Here is a 22,009-nt window from a genome sequence, read left to right on the forward strand (position 1 = left end):
GTTTTGCGCGTGTTAATTTAAAACGACTCCTGCTGACATCCTAACTCTAGATACTTTATGATTTTTAACCAGATTGCATTCACACCTAGTATCAATGTCTAAAGTATCCACATTGAGATCGGATCACTGTGTCCCGCTCACCTCACATCCCCCTTTGGTTTACGCAGGTACAAAAAAGAAGATTGTAGCCATCCATGAAGCTGCTTTATTGTGTTCGCTCACTTTTCAGAACCTGGCTTGTTTCTAACACCCACGTGATTGTTAGTGGATTTACAACGCAATTGCATTTTCAATGTGGTCACAAAGCACCCCAGACCAGATCCAGAGGTGGTTTGGCCAGTCGGATCACATGTAAAGGTAATGTTTCAGCAGGATAGTAAACTATCGTAAGACAGGTATCAAAACATTTCCAGAAAGGATGTAAAACGTTTTGCTGTCACACGATGGGTCCTTTGAATTTTAGTAAAGCAACAAAACAACCACAATATTAGTTTCAAGATGGATGACGTTCTCAAATTCAAAGTGAATTGGAGTTAAATAAGATAAACATTGTAGGGCTTGTAACAAATACATTAGAATGACAGATTTGTTCTAAAGAAGTGAGTCTTTAATTGCTTAGTAGTACTCGTTGAAGAACAAATGGTCGGGTTCTTCCTAGATCTCAATAACATGCACTGTACACAATGGATGGAGACCATCAACTCTGAACGCCGTCTGCTATGTGTACCTCACTGAATAGAAATGCTGCCAAGGCACATAAGGGTTACCTTATGCATTCACTGTGCATCATACCAAGTGAATCAAAATAGGAAAAGAGATGCCTTTTGAATAAGTTGCTTTAGTAAAGAGTAAAGTTGCTGTTGGGTGTAGACTGTGCCATGATATTTGATTGTAAACACAATATTTTGTACATTGTTTGATCTGACTGATTTCTTCTAGAATGGAGAAAATTGTTTGCTGAAGTAAAGCAACAGCAAAACAAAATGATTAAATAAGAGAGCTTTTAATGGTGTAATATTTAAGTCATTGACTTTTTATTAAAAATAAAAGTGTTATAGAAAATAGTGTTATATTTATGGTAAATTATACATCTTGCAATTTTACAGGCATAATTACAGAGATACACATAGTAAACATACATTTAATTACAATACATTTACAACACAAGGACATTCATTCATTTCATTTTTGCTAGCGGGTCAATATAAAAAATCTCATGAGTGAATGGTACTGTGAAGAAGCTAAAAACAATAAATACAGGGTTAAAAATTAGAAAATGTTATGTGAACACTAATCACAAAGCAAAATTCTACAAATCAGCACAATCTGTTGTCTCTTATATGAGTGCAAGGGGTCTCAATCCAGTTTCCTAAATGTCCAAGTCTTGTAGATTACCCCAGCTGGAACCCACTTTCACTTTGACACAGAGCTTCACATAGAGCTTCACGGCCGACTCCATTTCTTTCTTCATAATTTGTGCAACCTTACAAAAAAACAAGGCAGGCATCCCCCGATTACATGACCACCAATCAGCACACCTCCAGCAAATGCTTTTGCTCTTCAGTACAGACACTTTTTGGTTTTACCTGTATGAGGTCTTCTTCTGCAACTTCATAGATAAGCTCATCGTGGAGCTGTAAGATGAAATACGCTCCTCTTAGCGGCCTGGAGAGCACTCTGTTGCGCCTAGATCCTGAGATTCCACAAGACGAGCACACTCAGTTGAGACACACAAGACCAGCTCTTACCACAGTTAAAATATCAAAAATTGAATTGTATACTCTGACCTTATGTCCATTTCCCTTTTACACATGTCAGGAATATCATTCATTCAGTGACACGTTTTTTTTAATAGAATAATCACAATTTTGCAGTTGTATTTTGTCATGAATTAACGGTACAATCTTGAAGATGCTTTCAGATGATTATAAAAGTCAATAGCTGGGATTCCAGCCAACTTTAAATGCAAATTTTGACCATTCCAATTGGAGCTCCTGAGTGGAAATGCTTGAAATTTACATGCACCTTCGCAATGCAAGTCCAATAAGAAATTAATTAGATGGGGTCATAGTGTGTCATGCAACCAAGGTAAATGGAGACTCGTGGGCTGTGTCTTCCTCAATCAAGCTGACATGGACGGCATGATCACAATAGCCGTGTCTCCAACCACAGCTAATGACCTTGGGTCTCAAGCCGCAAGAACAAAAAACATTTGTATTTCTATTGAGCTGATATCCCTGCAGTATTGCCCTAAAACTTGCCTATATAATACCGCCTTAGTATAAACGTCAGCTTTTATCTTATTTATGTGCATATTTTGTATTCCAATAGACATAATCAATTCAAGTCCCTGATAGTTCATCAAATCATAATTGGCAAACAGTTAAGATAAGGGCATATACAGACACCATGAAGATGAGCTACCTGCTCCTGAGACAGGGTGCTGATGGGATTGGGGCATGCCATGGAAAGCTTTGTTAAACTGCCGCTGAATGTTGACTGTGGCAAGCTTGACGATGTCAGCTGCAGACCCTTGGACAGTTGTGTTGACTGCCTGGCGCTCAGCCTGTGGAGATATGGAGTCTCATGAGACTGACTATAGCTTGCCTTGGTCACGACGGACTTATAAGTTGAAGGCTACTTACATGAGATCTTGTGTACATGTTTTTATCTTTAATGCCTGGGAGAAACCTCCTCCTGCCAAGAATGGTCTGCACATAGCCATTTTTGCCACAGTTCTTGACCGTGTCTTTTAAAAAGGACTGTATTCCTTGAACACAAGAGAAAAGCAGTTACACCATGGCACAGTTAGCAAGGTTCAGTACATTACAGTCCAGAAGCAAGTCTGCTCCTTACATAACCCCTCTGAATCTGTATCAGATTTACCTGAATATCTTGATTTGAAAGAGTCTATGTAAGATGCAGCATCATTCTCCTCAATGTCCATTTGTTCGCCAAGTGACTTTGCACCCATGCCATAGATGATTCCATAACAAATCTGTTGGGAAAGAGACAAAAAAAAAACACACTTGAAGCGCTCCTATTTTCTGCATGGAGTGTCCACTGCATTGGTGTATCGTAAACCATGTCGGAGAAGCTGCAAGACTGTGCTGTACCTGTTTTGCCTGCTGTCTCATACAGTCATCTACTGATGCAGGATCCACCATCTTCCACTCAGCTGCAATGCTTCGGAAGACATCTGTCCCACTGTTGAGCACCTTGATGAGACGCCGATCACATGACAGGTGGGCCAAGATGCGAAGCTCCAACTGAGAATAATCAGCTGCTAGGATGAGCCCTCCTTAGTAATAGAAGACATGGCCCCACAAGATCAACATTTTATCACCAATGAAGAAAAATGACGACGACATTTAATGATGGAATGATTTAATGATGAAATAAACAACAGTTGTTAGTCTGCCCTACCTGGAAAAGGAACAAAAGCATGTCTCATACTAACAGAGAAAGCTACACCTTTTTCTTGTGGAGTTTCAATTGTTTTGATGAGTGGTGCAAACTGCTGAGGAATCCTCGATTTTCTCCTGTAAAGACATTTTGGAGAGTGAGAAGCTGTCTGGTCACTGTTGTGGAAAATATGAAAGTTCCCACTGCCAATCACCACCTTTTGGAAGAACTGACACTGCCTCCATTCTCCAATGGCTGGCTTTCCCCAATAACTGTAGGCATCTCAATGTCAAAATCCTTCGGAACATTCTGAATGTTCGGTTCAGTGAAGCTTACTCTTCCTTCATAAGGTGGCGATAAATACAAAAGAATATTAGAAACAATCAATTCAAAAATCAATACAATGGTACACCCATATTTTACAAACAAGAAAGAAGTGTTGTTCATCTTTCTTATTGCTTTTATCTACCAGTTGCTGTATGAGTCTGTGAAACTGGATGTATCCTCTCCATATTCAGTACAGGATGCAGGCATTTCTCTCTTTGCAGGGGAAAGACCACCTTTGTCAGTGCATTTGTGATTCTTCTCCACTCAAGAATAACCCCTGGTAACTGGTGCAGTGGTTTCAGTTTTTCCAAAATGTCCTGTATGTTGAAATCAAAATTCATAAGGTTACAGAGTTCAGCAAGAAATGTCCTCACAAGTTACTGTATCATGTCAATAGCTGATTTACAACACAAGACCTACAGAGACAGACCGAAATGACTTGCCAACCAACATGCCATGAACTTCCAGAGAAGCAATTTGGAATAAAACATACTTTTGTGGTGCTAAACTGTTTGGCCAGTGTGGCCCGACCCCCAGCGGCTCTCCTCGTGTACCCAAGAGTCTTCTTTGCCTTCTGACCGCTAATGTCTCCATTTGGAGGCAACTTCAGCTCCAAGAACAGGACCTAAAAAAAAACAAACAGATTAATGAACTTCTTTTTCATACTTTCAATAGTCGTACTTTCAACACAATTTTGTGGAGGTCTCTGTCCAAATTGTATTTAATAACTGTATAGGTATCAAGTAAAATAACTATAAATGTCTGACAGATGATCATCAGACTTTACACACGGAGGGTACCCCAACACTACTTCACAGACCTCGGCAACATCGCCAGGGCTCGTCAGAGAGAAGCTGTGTCCAGCCAGCTGGTACGCCTGAGACTCCAGCTCTTTCAGCTTGGCCTGCATCACATGCTTCTGGGCTTCACATTCCTCCACGCTGAACCCAATACCATTGAGCTCCAACAGGGCCAGGCAATACTGATTTGGCATCTCCACAGTGTGGAACGCATCTGGTAGGGAAAAGAGAGTCAACACCCTAAAACCTCTCAGCATTGTGAATCCTCTTCAGAGTAAGTGCCAAGTTATTTTCTATCGAGGCTTTAAAACTCGTGACGCAAGGACTACCTGATAGACTGTCCTTTGACAACAGGACGTTGAGCTGGCCCATGACTCTGTAAACAAGGACACACTCCACTGCTGCTCTGTAGCGTCCAGAGTAACCGCCATCCCCAGCGATCCCTAAACTCTGCACCCCTTGGCCTGGACTAATACCATCCAGCAGAGAGAGGTCCTGTGGGGTGAAGTTTGTCACCATATTGTGAAGAGTGCGCTCTTTAGAGCCGGGATCCAGCAGCCAACTAGCGACCTGCATACAGGGAATCACACGGTTTAATAATATAGCATGCAAATGTTAATTCTCTGTCTTTGGAACAATATGATATTGAGTGGGAAAGAGAGACTCACCTTAGGGTCTTCAAAGGCCCCTCCAAGAGAAACTCCACAGGCTAACAAAAATGTCTTGTACACTTGAAGGAAGTCATACGCAATTGTAATTCCTCCAGCATCAGAGAGAACCTTCTTTTCTAAATAACTTTGAATTTCCTTATGTCTCTCACCAACCGACAATTTGTCGTCCAGAGGAGGAGGGGCTAAGCTTGCACTGATATCTGTGGAAAGGTATGAATACAGAGAAACTTAAAAGAAGAAGAAGAAGGAAAAGGGTTAAGCTTGCAGAGTAACTAATAATTGTAATACCTGTGTTTGACTGTTCCTGCTGTAGAGATATGTAATAGGCATCTTTTCCTCCCCAGCAAACAGAGATGCCAACGACAACAAGCCCTTCATCTCCTTTCACAGCGAACCCATCTTTATTCAGGCTTCTCACTGTGTGAACACCTATGACCAAACATACAACAATTCCTTTTCTCAAACAAATATAAAGAACTACTGGTAGATTGAGGACTAATCACTGATACACATGAAGGGAGGCAGCTATGTACTGTATATGAACAAAGTGCAAATTACCTTGTTTGTGTTTGCCTCCTATGACTGACTTGGAATCTGGAGTGCAATCCCACTGCTCACAGGCGAGAGCCAGAGAAAACCTGTGCTGTGTTTTCCACTCACTCATAAAGGTTTCAAAGAGGCTCTGATCACTGGCAACATCGATGATTGTGAAGGACTCTTGACTTCTGAGATTAAATTCCATGGATGTCTCAAGCGGCTCAGGTATTGGCCCCTTATCAGGTACAGGGTTATCATCTCTGATGTTTGATTCCGATGTTAATCCTAACTCAGGCCCGGATGATCCTCTGGTGTTCCTTGAGACCTGGGGCTGAAGTGGCGACTGGATGGCTGAGGTGGTCATTTTGACTCTCACAGGAGTGACAGGCTCTGGTGTTGGAGGAATGATGTCACCTCCTCGTCTGGACCGTGACTTAGCCACTGTGTTGTGCGTCACGACAAAATCACTTTCCTCTACGTTACTTTTGGTGTTCGTCACACTGTCTTTTGTTTCAGCGATCAGTTCCTCATGGTCTGAGGAATCTGAATGTGTCTCTACTGGCATCTCATTGATAGTTGAAAATTGCTCTGACCACTTATCAAAAACGTCTTGCATTCCTGGACTCACGTGAAATGAGCACTCACTGGCCTTTGCCTCTGATTCTTTACGAATCACCTCTCTGACAACAGGCACAGGGAAATCAGACCAAGAACAATTCTGAACCCCTGGCCTCTCTGCCTCAATTTGGTCTGCTCTTGGAAGATGGCCACCTTTAAACACACTTTTACTTTTCTCCAGGTAATGTACTCCTATTAGTAGAGAATCTCCCCATTCTGACAGGTTAAATGAGGACTCACCCCATTGGATGGCCTCTTGATCTTCACCAGGAGCAAGGCCTTCTGGGGCTTCCTCAGGGTCTGCTGCTATACCATCCTCAGTTACAATTCCATTCTCTACTGCCATTCCGACCTCAGTAACAATTCCATTCCCTTCTGCCATTCCGACCTCAGTTACAATTTCGTTCCCTTCTGTCATTCCGACCTGAGCAACCATTCCATTCTCTTCTGCTATTTCCACCTCAGCTACCAATCCATTCTTGTCTGCCATTTCGACCTCAGTTACAATTCCAGTCTCTTCTGCCAATCCGTCCTCAGCAACCATTCCATTCTCTTCCACCATTCCATCCTCTCCTTCTTCAGTTTCAATGGACGCATCCTCTGTTGCCAGGGCATCCAGCAAGGAGCTATCATATAGACTATCAAACAGGAAACTGCTGCTTCCATTGAGGCTGGTCTCAGCCTCACGCTCCAGGATCTCCTGGTGGCTGCTGGACTCTTGAGCCCTTGACTCAGCTGCTTGCTCATCCTGCTGTGGAATTCTGGAATTCTCTTCAGCTGCTTGATTACTGTAATTGAGAATGTTTTCCATTTGACTGTCTGTCAGAGAGATGTTGTATTTGGGAAGGGGTGGTGTACTTCTGCGAAGGCAGCCATTGGGAAGACTGTCATTACACAATGGCCGCTCCGTTTTAGGGTTCGTCCCAATTCCAGATTCCTCAGAGAGTTTTTGATCTTCAGATAGTGACAGCTTAAGCAAGACAGTATTGGGAGATTTAATGGTTACACAGTTAGACTTTAAGTTGGCATTTCCTTGAAAGACACCATCTTGCTGCTGTATGATTCTCTCGGTCTGTGTGTCAAGCTGAAAACTGTCACCAAATTCCCCTGTTTCACCCGTGTATAAGTCAGGGGACCCGCATTTCTCTGCTAGAGGGAGAGCGGTGACAGGCCTTGCTTCTGGTTTTCTGATACGACATGATGAGGAAGTATATTTGGGAACATCCGCATTGGGAACTTCCCCTGTATTCAAATGCTTTGATTTAAATGTGCACTTCCTCAAACCCTCCTGACGCTTATGGCAACCTAACCTCTGAGAATCGTCAGAGTCTACCAACTGTGTGATCTGCTCAAGTTTGTTCTCTTTTTTCTCGCTTGCTTTGTCAATGTGACCTCTATCTTTAGCTTGGTCTGAGGAGGACCGATCACTCTTCTCTTTAAGTGATGTGCTGTCTTCATTTACGACCTTGCCGTCATATCCATCAGTGACTCCCTTTGTCATTCCACAGGCTTCCACTTTTCTACGTTTGGACACCTGAGTTACAGGTGGTGATGCCGGCTGCTCCTCACTGGCAGACATGGTCTTTGTTTTTAACTGATTGTCTGAACACCCACGTATAGTGGGCTGAGCCGACACTGTGTCGTCCACAGGGTGTTTCTTGTCTTTTAAACCGATGGACCTCAGCACTTTATACAATGCACTGGATTGCCTTTCACAGTCAGCAGATGGCAAACCCAGTACAGGATTTGTAATGGTGTTCGCAGTTGACTTGTCAGCAGAAGTATCCATGGGTTCTTCCATGCTTACAACGTTCAATTTGGATGTAACGTGGGAATGGACACTGTTGCCAAATGGCATTTGCCGACTTTCCGTAACCATTGTGTCTTTCACAGCTCCGTCTGCAGGTTTACAATCCGGTACTGCATCGGTGTTGTTAGGTCTTACTTTATCACTTGCCTCTTTTGGCTCAGGCTCAGTCTTGGGTAACTCTGACTGCTCTGGTTCACCATCAGCTGATTCATCTGCTGGTGGCTGGTTTGCACTGCCCTCTTGTGGCAGGGAGTCTGGGTCCCAGTTCACCCCCAGTATGGCCAGGTCCTGCTGCAGCAAATGCCTTGCTTCTGCTACGATCTCCTGAGCTGCCTGTCTCTCCGTCAAGGGCTTCTTCCCGCTAACCCATATACAACGCAAGCTTCGGCGCTCCTGGACTTCGGACTCGGTCTCATCAACGGCCTGCTTGGAGCTAAAAGGGAGATCAGATGATCAGAAACAACTGAAAGGGTCATTGTTCATTATTTCCAGACAAGACTGCTACATAATAATAAAATGCCCCCCAAAAAACCTTATATTTATTTAGTTCTCTGTATTTATTTAGGATTGCTCTGTATGGTTGGATGGGTTTCTATGAAGTGAAACCAAATGAATCTCAGATGATTCCACCCCCAGGTTGAGAAACAGCTTCTATCCAAGAGCCATCATAGCACTTAACAATGCACAAAATTAACCTGTATTTGTCTCTTTGATGTGTAATATGTCTTGTGTTTTTTTTTTTAAACTTGTTTTTACTTAAGCTGAGTATTCATAGTGTAAATTTGAATAGTTATATTGTATATATTTGTATTGTTTTTGTTTTTTACTTTTCAATAGCGCTGAAGTCTTAGAGCTGCCACCTCAATTTCGTTGCACTTGTACAATGACAAATAAATATATTCTATTCTATTCTATTCTTTAGCTTTACCTTTTGAAAGGAACGGCTTTTCTCAGCATCTTCTCTACATCTGCCACCTGTGCATGGGCCGTGTCTGCCACCGTGAGGAGACCTGCGCTGTAGAGGGTTCGTGCGGTCTGGGCGTTCAGGAGAGAAATCCGCACAAGGTCACACAGTTCCCTCTGCACTCCAAAGCTGAGACGACTCTGGAACTGCGAGAGCAGCATCTCCAAGTTGTGCCAACCCAAGCGGTTGCAGAAAACTGTGACCATTCCTGTATATAATATCATAAAATATAATGTAATATTTATAGAGAGTCAATATATACAATAAAGTTCATAATTAACCTAGCTAATAAAGTGTAAGTAAGTTTTATGAACGTTTTCCTTTTTCCATTAAACTAATCGTTGTACTTAATCAATCATTTTGATTATTATTTATTGTTAAGTAACAAAATAAAGCGAAAAGGTAAAACCTTTTGATAAAATGAAGGAATCATCATCAAACCCTTTACCTGCATAGGTGGAGGCTGACTGCTGAAGAGACTGAAGCTGTCCTCTGCTACACGCGTATTTCTTTGCCACAATACCAACAGGTACTTCATTCACTAAGTCCAGTAACACCAGCGTAGTAAAAAAGCTACAACATGAAGACATCAAATAATAATGTCTAAGTTCTCTAGTTCATTTATTTTCGTTGATTCATTTCATTAGTCTCACATCAGCCTTAAAAAAAAAGAAAATCAAAAAAAATCACGATAATCACAATGCACTGTGAAATCTGACTATATCTGTAAAAGGAAATACAGTAGGTACCGTTTATGAATGGCCATTTGCCTTCGTTGTTTGTCAGTCTTGGCAACCAACTTCCCACTGACAGAGCGGGCCAGAAACCCCTCCTGAATCCCCACCATCTCAGCCACTCGTTTCATGGATGATGGTAATTGTTCCCACAAACAGAAGAACTGGTACCAGTCAATTGTAGTCCAGTCCACATACACAGGGGTTATCTGGAAGAGATGTAAATATACCATCTTAAATACTATTTTACTACTATTTTCAAGAGTTAGATATTTGGAGTGTATTAACAGTAACAATGGAAAAGCTTCCTTTCAAGATCTAGTTAGCGTTTATCTGGAGTAGAATAAACCTATGTCTCTGGAAAAATCAGTTGATAAAATGCAACAACCATGTTTAGCACCTAACAATTAACATCTTCAAATACATACTACATTTCCCACTGCCATTACAATGACCAGAAGACCAATTGTCACTGACCAGCGCTATGCTCTATAGTTACATACATTTCAGCATGTCATGTCAGGGAGAAACGTTAATGCCAAATGAAACTGTACATTAAAATGCAAATACATGATCAGTGCACTTATAGTGTGTAGGTCATTTTTAAACAAACTGAGTTTCTCCTGTGATGTCTCAAGGTCTACCTGGTAAAGAATATGGAGGTCATTCTCTAACACAAATCCCTTCATTGCTCTCTGCAGGTCTGCAAATATGCTCAGAGCCTCTGGTGGTGACAGGGAGGAGGAGAGAGTCGCAGAGCCCAGATGGGTGGGACAGTACCTCTCCCCTACATAACAAAACAAACAAACAAACAAACAAACAAAAATAACTGCACACTGTAACTACAACACTGCCGCAACTACAATCTCCAGTTTGCAAATAGGCAGTGATGAAACTTTATAGCTGATGAAAACTGAGACATTTCTGTGGAGTCAATGAGTGGAAATCTACCGGGAACATCTTTGTCCTTCTGGATGTGGATAAACTCATTTTCCATAAGCCACTCTATGCAGGCCTCTATGGCTCCACGGCTCCTCTCCTTCTCCTTGGCTGCGGAGCCCTCACTAGCGCCCTCTGCTGCCAGGCTGGCCGCCAGCAATGTGCAGGAAGCATAGAGCCTCACCTCCTCTGGAGTGCTTGCAACTCCTCCAACAATAATCTGAAAATACCACAAGGAAGAAAGAGTGATGACTAAAAAGATCAGCTCTTTGTACTTTTAGGATAATATTCTCACTTTCACAAAGTGATCTATTTTTAGTGTCCCCTACCTCTAGAATGGCCCGAAGCATACTGGTGGTAACGCCCTCACCCTCCTGTTTGACGAGGCAGCTGCTGATCGGCTTCAAAGTGCCCTGTATCAAACTGACTCCCTTGGCACGTTCAGTCTCCTTACACACCAGCACGCTCTCACCTGGACCAGAAGAATTTGTATTTATTTATTACGTTTTATGTATTTTAATGGAGAATATGCCACACCTTTGCTGGTAATTCACAACAGGTTGCAGGTTAAAAAGAAAGTATGAGTAGCCTACTGTACACAACACATATCAAAATTGATTTCCCCTTCTGAGATAATAAATTATATACCTCTACTAAGACCCATGTTTTCAAGAGACCCATGAATTCCAGTTCAGCTCCTTCACTCACCCAAAGTGTCCACTCCTTTGCGACCTGCTCGCCCCACCATCTGTTTGTAGGTCAGTATGTCCAGCAGGCGACCGTTGAAGACCGGGGTCCGGATGATGACGCGTCTCGCTGGCAGGTTAACGCCAGAGGACAAGGTGGACGTCGCAGCAAGGACTCTGATGCAACCCTCACGGAAACCATTCTCTATAATATCCCTCTCATCAAAGGTTAACCCTGGGGTTAAAGAGTTGGTTTAAACTACGTACATGCCATATGTGAAAGTTAGGCAAATATTTACCACGTCCAGGTCTGTGCCGTTAGTATTGTACCTGCGTGATGGAACGCCACCCCCCAGCGAACAGTGCGCTGGAGAACCTGATCAAGTCCTGCCGGGGAACGCTTCAGTTGAGCTACCACATCCAGCAGTCCCTCTTGGTTTAAAGACATGGGAGGCAGACCAGAAGGACCTAGGTTGTCTGTAGCAGTACAGGTTACAGATAAACATCTCCAGGGAATAACTGACTACAGAGAGATAAGGGTATATTTTCTATTCAAAAACAGGGAAATGGAAAACCTGTATATTGTGTGAATGAACTTATAAGTGTACCCTTTTGGTGGAGGTTGTAAAATTCCCTTGCAATGCTGTCCGCAAGCTTTTCACACCAGCTCTTAGAGGGGCAAAACATTAGCACAGAACGGCCCTCCTGCACAGTCTCCAGACACAGGCTGACTATGTGGTCATCATCGCCCTAGGAAAAGAGAAAAGAGAGAATGTTAGTTTCAACAGTGACTGCTAGCAGTATTTAAACCATACCACTGATTCGCCAAAATGTATTCATTATTATCAACACAGCAGGTTATGTTTTTATGACTACATTCCTGGTGCATTTCTATTCCATTAACTCTTGCTGTCATTTGACTGAAAAGGGGCAAAAGAACATTACAGGAAGAGAAAAACTACAACACTTGTTGTAGGGCTTATGTAATGGAATATTTTACTTGGCTAAGCAGAACAATAGCCAGAATACATCAATGGGTGACTGATGGAAACATCTTTACGAACAAATGTACTCTGGGAATGGAAGTGTTAAAATCACATCTTTAGATCAATACGTCATGTGGTACTCATGACATATTTGTTGTTATTACTGGGCAGCCTTGTTCCCTACCTTTACTTGAAAAGTAGGTTGGAACTGCCTCACAAGGGCCATTGAGCCATCATAAATACTGGTGCCAATCTTCACCCACTCTTTAAGAGGGACGGGGCGGTAGTCTGTGTGGTAAAGCTCGGCATCGAGCCAGTTGGCCAGGAGGTCAAGATTTGGTAACGTAGCACTCATCCCCACGATCTGAATTTCCTTACAAACACTCTGGCTTTTTTCTAGTCTATGCAAAGATAAAAAAAACAGACACGGTCAAAACAGTATTTTGTATGGATATCAATATCAAACACTACCATTTCTAAGAATATATATAGTAGCTTATAAAGAAAAGAAGAATGCAGTTATTGTATTGTAATGCACTGAGACCTTGCAGCTGAGGTTTTCTGTGCAATAAAGCGAATCTTGGTCAGCAGAAGCTCCAGCAGATACCCTCTCCCAGAGTCTCCAACCATGTGCAGTTCATCGACCACCACTATTCCTGAAGAGAACAAAAATAATCACCTGAGAGGATTTGGGCACTGAGAGTTACTTTAAGACATTATATAGTAATTTAAGAGAAATGCCATCATTCTTTAATGAAAAAATATGAAATTAAAGAGGAATTGGAAATGAAAAGCTAATGATACTGTAATTAAAATAATGTCCATTGCATGCTATCAGATGCCATTATCAGAGATGACAGGCAAATAGAGTTTTTTACCCAACAAGTCCAGCCTGTCCTCCTCAATCAGCCTATTAATGAGTCCATTTGCTTTTTCTATTGTGCATACGGCCACATCCAGAGCCCCGAACCCGCCTGCTGCTGAAGTGCTGCCCATATAACCCTCCACTTTCACCCCGGCCTCCTGGAACACATCCTGAAAGACATGCTTGATGAATGAGTGAATAACATGGGTTGAATAGGTCACATAACTTCCATGTTCATTCCATCTGTGTTCATGCTAACACTAAGCCTCTTGGCCCTAAGTCAGGGACAAAAACAATTTGACAGGCAGATCAAAAAAAAAAATCAGTGTCCAGGAGAATGAACCAGAACTGATACCATAAGTCAACAGCAAACATGAACAGTCACAGATCATGGTGAGTAAGAGGGAAACAAACAGTTTCTCAGTGCTACTTTGGGTAGAACAAGCACACGGTTAAAAATGTAAGTGGTCAAGAAGACATGAACCAACCTGCAAATAGAACATCTTTTCCCGTGCCACCGACACAAAGGGAAGAATGAATATGGCCTTCTTCCTTGTTTCAAGGACTCTTTTGAGGATGAGTAACTCAGACACTAGTGTTTTTCCAGCACTGGTAGGAGCTGAAATGTTGTAAACAAACAAACAAACAACCAAGTGAGAATGCACCATGTGCTCCATCATTAAAAATAGGATGAGTGAATCAAGTTCAATGCCGAACAATGTCAAAACTGACTTACCTGAATAGACTAAATTTTTCCCTTCCAGGACTCCGCCCTTGGTAAGGCATTCAGCTTGCCATTCAAACATGCGCTGCACACCTCGACTTTGGTACCTGTCAAGCACAGGTTTGGGAAGACCCCAGCTAGAAAGAAGTAGCTTGTCGGTGTGATCAGTAGGAATCCCCACATGTATACTTAGTCCTTAAAAAGGATAAAGGTGAAGAAATCACAGCAGGTCTTTTGTATTGGTGTCATGACATGCTGGAATATCGGACTATTTATTGACGGCTGCACATCTAATGGCTATGTATTACACAATAGTGTAATGTCTAATTATGACTAATGAGTAATGACTAGTTATCTAACTATAAAAACCATCATGGGGATCAATTTTCATCTGCTTAAAATAATTCCAGTCACATGACAATACACATCACTGACTGCTCATTTTTTATTTTAAAATAGTATCCAAATGTTTAAATGTCCAGAAAATACGTCATTAGTGTTTAAAACTCTACCTGCTTCAGCAAGTGTTCCACCCAGTGAGCTGTGCTCCAGGAGAGAGGGTGGTGTGAGCACGGACACAGAATGGTAAGACTGCAGCTGAAGACCTCTTCTCTCTTTTGCAGCTGCAACATGGGTAGGACTGAAGAGGATGTACTCCCTTGCTGTTTTTTTCGAGCGCCCACCTTTAACCACAGATTCATCAATGTTCTGATTTTTTCCCCGAAGATGAGAGCGATTTCTGTCTGTCGGTTTTATGGGAACTGATTTAAAAGCATCAGGGTCCGGATCACATTTAGGTTTCTCTGCATCATGTTCTGAGAGTAGCCCTTCTTTGTCCTCACTAAATAGCAATTTCTGTGCCAAATTTGTACAATTTTCTGAGTGTTTCCAAGTTTTCTGACTTTTCAGTGATAGGCCTACTGGGATTGTTCCTCGCCTTGACAGTTTGGAGGAATCTGGGATTTCACTGGAGAGAGTGGAGCATTTGTTTTTGTCCTCTGTTGAAATTACTCTTCCCGAAGCTTTAGCAGACTCAGATGATCTGGGATGAAGTTCTACTCGGCTCTTTATTCCAGGCCCACCAAAGTCAGTTTTGTCCATGGCTTCAATGATCTCCTGATCCATGGCCAAAGTGTTATCTCCAATCTCTGGTTCCTTTTCTTTCTGCTTCAGATATTATGATGATGTTATGATTGTGATGGAATGAATGGTGATGTTACAGTAAATAAGAGTATCTGTAAATCTTACCCTGTCTCTTCCATTGCCATGACGAACTGTGTCTCCCATTAAACCTTCGGAAGAATGTGTTTCACCTGCAAGATTTGACTGCTGGGGTGCAACCAATCCAACAGCAGGTATAGTACTACAAATCGGGGAGCGGGGGTTAAAACATTTTCCAGACAGCTGAGATTATATATCTACTTGTATTTATTTACGAGACACAATCTTATATGCCAAACACATACAGACTTAAAATACACGATCACTTGCCCAGATGTTTAGATGACACAACCATGAATGCACCAAACAGTCATATGTAGAGCCATACAACATCACACAACAGCTAGTGGCGACTGAAAATAAAAAAGTTACTTGATACAAATCGTATGGTTTTCTTACCTCTTTTTCGTTATATACTGATGCCGCCCCATGTAAAACTTTCTTTTCGATGGTGGACTCGATGAATCCATATTGGGCGATCAAAGCAAAAAGGCTATCTGCTGTCATTGGACTGCAACTGATTGCTCAAAATCAAAGATAACTTTGACAGCTATCGCTAGTTAACTTTGACAACTATGTTAGCTAGCTAATAACTTTGCCTGGACTACCGTTTGTTACTTTACCAGTCACGTCCCTTCTGTTTCCCATATTAAATACAATGTATTTACAAACCGAATCTGATATAAACAGAAGTATTCACAAATGCATGTTACACAAAATATAAAGTAACGTAGACACAACACTTTAAAAAAGCCGCCGGTGCTACACTACAAATGCTCCGATAGCAAACTCTTAGTTTCACTGCAAAAGTTCCACAGGTACACGTAACATCAAGGACGGAGACTGGCATTGGGAAAGTAATGGATTGTACGGAATGTATTTATGTGTATTGCACCTTTAGTTGGCCGAAAAAATAAATTAAATTAACCGACTGTTAATACAATTTAATGTATAATTTCAGACTTTCTGTTTTAAATAGCCAATAGACCTACTATAGAGAATGGTGTGCCATAATGATGCACTCTGAGCATGTGGCTCATATTCATACAATGACATAGAAACTTTCATTGTTAAGGACATTTAATGGGACATAAGTCATTTTACGGAATTTCAGGCTTTTATGTTCGATAGCAATGACTCACTGAAGTCACACAAGCACCCCATCATCCTTTTATTCCTCCCTAAACATGACACGATTAAGACTGGTATTGAGTTGCACTAACACACCTGTACAGAGGAGATGGAATAAGTCTAACCATATTGATGAGTGAAGTAATATGGTTAGCTTTTGCCTGTACAGTGCTGGGTTAAAGCAATTTTAAGTTTTATAGCCATATATAAATCATTCAGTATCAATGTAAAGTCTCTACTTGAATATTTTCCTTGGTTATTGTCCGGAGGGCAGGGCAATTTTACGCATAGAGAAAACTTCTGGTTTGTTACAATTACTTACTTATGATAGTCTCACACCTGATCTTGACTTGTTAATCATTACACTTTGGTTAGACGGCATGACTGGACTTTGAGTTGTCCATTGACATCACATTACAAAGGGATACCTCAAAATATTTGAAGTCATGGTGGACTATGATGAAACCACTGCTTTCCTGGGTGTGTGGGGACAGTTTCAGCAGATTGTATTCTTTGTACTCTGTTTCAGTACCATCCCCAATGGATTTAGTGCCTTCTCAGTTATATTTCTCGCAGCTGCACCAGCCCATCACTGCCGGGTTCCTGAGGCAAACCTGAGTGAGGCATGGAGGGCAGCCATCATTCCGTCCCAGGTGGTGGACAGGCAGGCGGAGCAGAGCATGTGCAGCAGGTACAGGCTGGATGTGGTGAAGAACTACTCTGCTCGTGGCCTAGTCCCTGGGGTTGATGTCAACGTCACAGACATCGAGCAGGAGCCATGTGTGGATGGATGGAGCTACAGTACAGCTATCTACCAGTCCACCATTGTTACTGAGGTTTGATGACTGAGACTTAACAAAACTATTCAAAGAAAGGAATAAAATGAAGGAGACAAAATGATCAAAAATGGATAGTAGATGTGGTATCATGCCAGGCTAAATCTCCAAGAAGCCTCTCTAGCCTGATATATCAAATAATTGCAATGTTATGACTGGATAAACAAGCACAGACACGAATTGTGTATAGAAATGTTGATCAGTAGGAACACTATGGGTAATGAAAATGTAAATATGACCTGTTGAGGATGGTGCCATGAATCGATTGGTCTTTGTTTTCTGATGCATTTCACCACATATGATTCTTGCAGTTTGACCTTGTTTGTGGTCAACGCTGGAAGGAATCGTTTACCTCCTCTGTCTACTTCCTTGGCGTCTTATGTGGGTCCTTCATTTCTGGTCAACTGTCAGACTGGTAATAAGAAAGTTTACCAGGACTGATGATTGATTGATTGTTTGATTGATTTACAGACTACCTGGTCGAATGGGTGGCTGATGCATAGTAATGGCACTTACAGTGATATTATACAGAACAGAATTTCTGAATCACAGCTTCACTAAAACATTAACTTCATTGATTACATTCACTTTTTAAATCTAGAACTATTTAAATAAAGATATGAATCAATGTTCAGTTTCCTGTCATTCCATTTTGCAACATACTTGAAATGTAACCTTGCCAATGTAACATAATGTATGCACACACTTTCCCCCCTCAATTTGCATAGGTGTGGAAGGAAACCTGTCCTTTTTATGACCATGATGATCCAGACGGTGTTCACCTTCATTCAGGTTTTTTCAACATCTTGGGAAATGTTCTCTGTTTTTTTCTTCATTGTAGGATTGGGTCATATTTCAAACTATGTAGCAGCCTTTGTCTTAGGTATTGACAATGTTACTGAACAATGTCTGCCTCTTATACATACATACATGCATACATACATACATACATACATACATACATACATACATACATACATACATACATACGTACATACGTACATACATACATACATACATACATGCATACATACATACATACATACATACATACATACATACATACATACATACATACATACATACATACATACATACATACATACATACATACATACATACATACATACATACATGCATGTGTTTCATGTCGTTTTGCGGATTTTTACATGCTAACAGGTGCAGAGATTCTGTCTGGTTCCGTGAGAGTCCTCTACTCATCTCTTGGTGTCTGCTTATTCTTTGCCATTGGCTACATGATTCTGCCCCTGATTGCGTTTTATATCCGTGACTGGAGAAAGCTCTTGGTCGCCCTGTCTGTTCCTGGACTCATCTACATCCCCCTCTGGTGGTGAGTTTTGGTCACTGTCAACCAGCCATGCTGTGCCACAATAGAAATTGTAACACTATATATTACAAATAATACTAATAAAAATAATAAAACTAACACAAAAAAACCTCAAAAACACGTAACTATGTAAAACAGTGCCAATGTAAATACATGTACGCACCACAGATTTATTCCACACAAGTGTATTTTTGGGTAGGTTAATTCCAGAGTCTCCTCGCTGGCTTCTGTCTCAGGGTAGAGTGAAGGAGGCAGAGGCCATACTGAGGGATGCAGCCAGGAGGAACGGAGTAACTGCCCCAGAGGTCATATTTGTGGAGGTACATAATAGTGAGATAACCCTGGACTTGTCCTCTGAGATCATATTACAAGGGGGCATTTTTTTCGCACCAGTATCCTGCATTCTGGCACAGACTTAGAGTATCCTTCTAAGAGACATCCGAAAATGATTATGTCTTGAAAAAAGATCAGTAACACTTTGACATAGTCCTAAAATGAAGTTTGAAATAAAGAAAATGTTTGTTTGTTTTAGGCTGAAGATGAATCCTCAAAAACCCCAGTGAGATATCATTTTTTGGATCTCCTGAAAGTGGCCAAAATAAGATATGTAACACTTATTCTCTTTTTAGTCTGGTAAGTGCAAGTTAAATTCAGTCTATTACAAAATGAAATATTTGCCACAACAGAAGAAAAGTATTTTTTTTTTTAAATTACTGCCAAAGAACTTCTCTGAGAGAACCGCTCTGATTTGCAAATGCAACTATACGTTTTTTTGCACAGAAGAATGTGTAAAGTTCCCATAACTTTTCATCTCTAGTGAATGTTTACCTCACGTGAGCACATATTTTTACTACTATGGGCCCAGCTGTCCAAATAGTCCATTTACAGAGGTTGCAGCCAATGAACTGTGCTGTATTTACATTGCACTTATATATGCAACCAGGAGAAAGGTCAAAACAGTGTGAATATGTGTGTGCATATTTCTTAAACAGTAATATTTAGGAGGATGAGTAAATACACATTCAATGGAGTATGCAGCTGTATCTTAGATATGTAATATTAATCCAAAATGATCCATAGGCCCGGCACAACATAGATCAAAATTAAAAAATAGTTTTTAACTTCTAAAATAGTAATCAATGTAGAATGAAGAGTCCATTGTTATTATTATTAAAATGATCATTATAACATGATGAACTCTGTGTCACCAGGATGACCCTGAGTATGGGTTATTTTGGCCTGTCGTTGAACACATCCCGCCTGTATGGAGACCCCTATGTTAACTGCTTCATCTCCGCTGCCATTGAAGTTCCTGCCTACCTCATCAGCTGGCTGTCCGTGCACTTTCTCCCCAGGAGGCTTTCCTGTGTGGTTAGCATGATGCTAGCAGGGGCTGCTCTCTACTCAGTACAAATAGCACCAGCAGGTAAAAGGCAACCAGACCACTGGGCAATGTTATGTCACACCTGTTGTCTCAAACAAGTCTTTTCTTATAAGTTTTGTTATTGTGTAGGGAAGACATGTCATGCTATACAAAAAAATAAACGAGACCTCCCTGCGCTTGACCGTGCTTGGGGTTGCTAGCACCATGCTCCACTGGTTCATTAGAGCACAAAGAGTGATTATGTAACACAGGGTAGAAAGAGGCTGACATGCAAACAACCATATTGTTCTGAACTGCATAATAACATTCAGTGTCATGAGTTTTGCAGCTTACTGCAAAAATGTTGAACGTTTCAGCTTTTTGGAGGTTTCAGCCTTGTAATTTCTAAACAATCAGAGCCTTTAAAACAGGCGGTCTAATTAGAGTATTTTTATACCTAGACTTGCCAGCCGCTTCCAGGGCTCTGGAGATGCTGGGGAAGTTTGGTATAGCCACCGGAACAGCACTGATGTTTGTCTTCACTGGCGAGCTGTATCCTACTGTGATCAGGAACACTGCAGTGGGGGCATGTGCCATGGTCTCTCGTGTTGGCAGTATCATTGCTCCCTATCTCATCCATCTAAGTGAGTTTACAACAACTTAACCAAACCTCTTGAGAAAGCCAGAGAAAACAAACGTGTGCTCTTTGCATATGAACACTTTGATGTTTCACCCACACCCGCCACGGTCTTGTCCCTCTGCAGGTGTATTTAATGCGGCCCTACCTCACATGGTCATAGGGAGCCTGTGTATCCTGTCTGGAGCAGCCGCCATCCTGCTGCCGGAGAGCTTCATGAAGCCTCTGCCGGAGACCATAGACCAGATGCATCAAATGGAGTGGTGAGAAGAACTCAGCCTAATCCATTTCCTAGACGGCCACCATTATCATATCCGTTCCATACATGCATGTGTGATAGCTAGATAGATAAGGTTGTATCATTAAATCTATCTTTCTAGCTATCTATCTTTTATGCATTAGTGAGCCTGTTATGTTGATTGGAGATAGTGGATTACTGTCACCCCCAAACTACTGCACTTCTATTCATCTGGCACAATTATGGATAATCATACTGCATACTTCATCAGAGCAGTGATGTTATTTGTGATAATGCATGTCCTTCAAGTCCATATAATACAATTCTAGAGTGGGACAATAAGTAAGCAAGATACCGCAAAATTTTGTCTTAAAAAGTGCTTTAATATGACACATTTCGTCCCCCCAAAAAGCTACTCCACAAATCATATTTGAGTCTACATCAAAGACATAACAATGTTAACACGTCAGCTAGCTTGTCAAACTTATGAGTTTAGTAGGCAAGAAAACATTTGTAATGAGAAATAACAACACTGGTGGAAGGGGTTTCAAGCAGTCAGATTGTATGGTTGGAACTTTTATTCTATAACTAAATAATGTAATTTTATATAATTCTGTTGCTAATTTCATTTATTAGGAATAAATGCTCATGTCGCTCCAAAGAGGAGGACACATGCGAGGACACAGAGAACATTAATACAGTCGGATTGGAGGTCAAACTATGAACAACTTTGGTATGCCAGCTTGACTTAAGTACAAACAAGGACATATATATTTCACAAAATATTCAATTTTGCATTTTACAAAATCATCAAATACTGCAAGGTTGTCAAGGCACAAAGAATCATGCAACTCAGTAAAATGTCAATCCTGCACTCAGTATAATTTATTATTATTAAAAAAGCTATTTCAAAACTTTAAATTTGTATCTAGATACTCTATTACAGTAGTATATTTTTTTTTGGTCGCTTTGGCTTAAAGGCACTCAGTGCAACTTTATGTAAACATTCAATGAAAAATAAACATTCAATTTCTAGTCTTTTTTGCACGTAGTAAGTTTCAATAACTCCATACCATTACATATCGACATTCAAGGAGCAAAGATGAGACGTCGTTGTGTGGTGAGAACTGATAGAAAATCGTAAACAACAACAATCGCCGGTGGGGAGA

The 22,009-nt window shown here is 41.2% G+C and overlaps 2 protein-coding genes across 2 annotated transcripts; one reads left to right on the forward strand and one right to left on the reverse strand.

Moving 5' to 3' along the window:
• Window positions 1-1,369: 1,369 nt before the first annotated feature.
• On the reverse strand, window positions 1,370-15,757 carry polq (polymerase (DNA directed), theta; the record flags this gene model as incomplete). The annotated part of the gene is made up of 32 exons (XM_080836705.1): window positions 1,370-1,483; window positions 1,587-1,693; window positions 2,425-2,566; window positions 2,646-2,770; window positions 2,887-2,998; window positions 3,117-3,301; window positions 3,427-3,542; window positions 3,623-3,746; window positions 3,875-4,049; window positions 4,226-4,357; window positions 4,553-4,746; window positions 4,862-5,102; window positions 5,201-5,403; window positions 5,492-5,632; window positions 5,762-8,601; window positions 9,097-9,340; window positions 9,581-9,705; window positions 9,882-10,075; window positions 10,511-10,653; window positions 10,818-11,025; window positions 11,135-11,277; window positions 11,514-11,726; window positions 11,822-11,968; window positions 12,100-12,241; window positions 12,662-12,878; window positions 13,016-13,133; window positions 13,356-13,512; window positions 13,831-13,961; window positions 14,079-14,261; window positions 14,579-15,233; window positions 15,315-15,429; window positions 15,687-15,757. 32 exons carry the CDS (start codon window positions 15,755-15,757, stop codon window positions 1,370-1,372), a joined length of 8,157 nt encoding a protein of 2,718 aa, XP_080692831.1.
• A 1,107-nt stretch (window positions 15,758-16,864) lies between these two features.
• Window positions 16,865-21,564, forward strand: LOC308374489 (organic cation/carnitine transporter 2-like; the record flags this gene model as incomplete). The annotated part of the gene is made up of 10 exons (XM_080850270.1): window positions 16,865-17,254; window positions 17,566-17,669; window positions 17,983-18,137; window positions 18,434-18,605; window positions 18,802-18,922; window positions 19,135-19,235; window positions 19,814-20,028; window positions 20,427-20,609; window positions 20,730-20,865; window positions 21,477-21,564. The coding sequence occupies 10 exons, from the start codon at window positions 16,865-16,867 to the stop codon at window positions 21,562-21,564; spliced, it is 1,665 nt and encodes a 554-aa protein (XP_080706396.1).
• Between the last annotated feature and the right edge of the window lie 445 nt (window positions 21,565-22,009).

Source organism: Sprattus sprattus (genome assembly GCF_963457725.1).
Source record: "Sprattus sprattus genome assembly, chromosome: 1".
Taxonomy (NCBI): domain Eukaryota; kingdom Metazoa; phylum Chordata; class Actinopteri; order Clupeiformes; family Clupeidae; genus Sprattus; species Sprattus sprattus.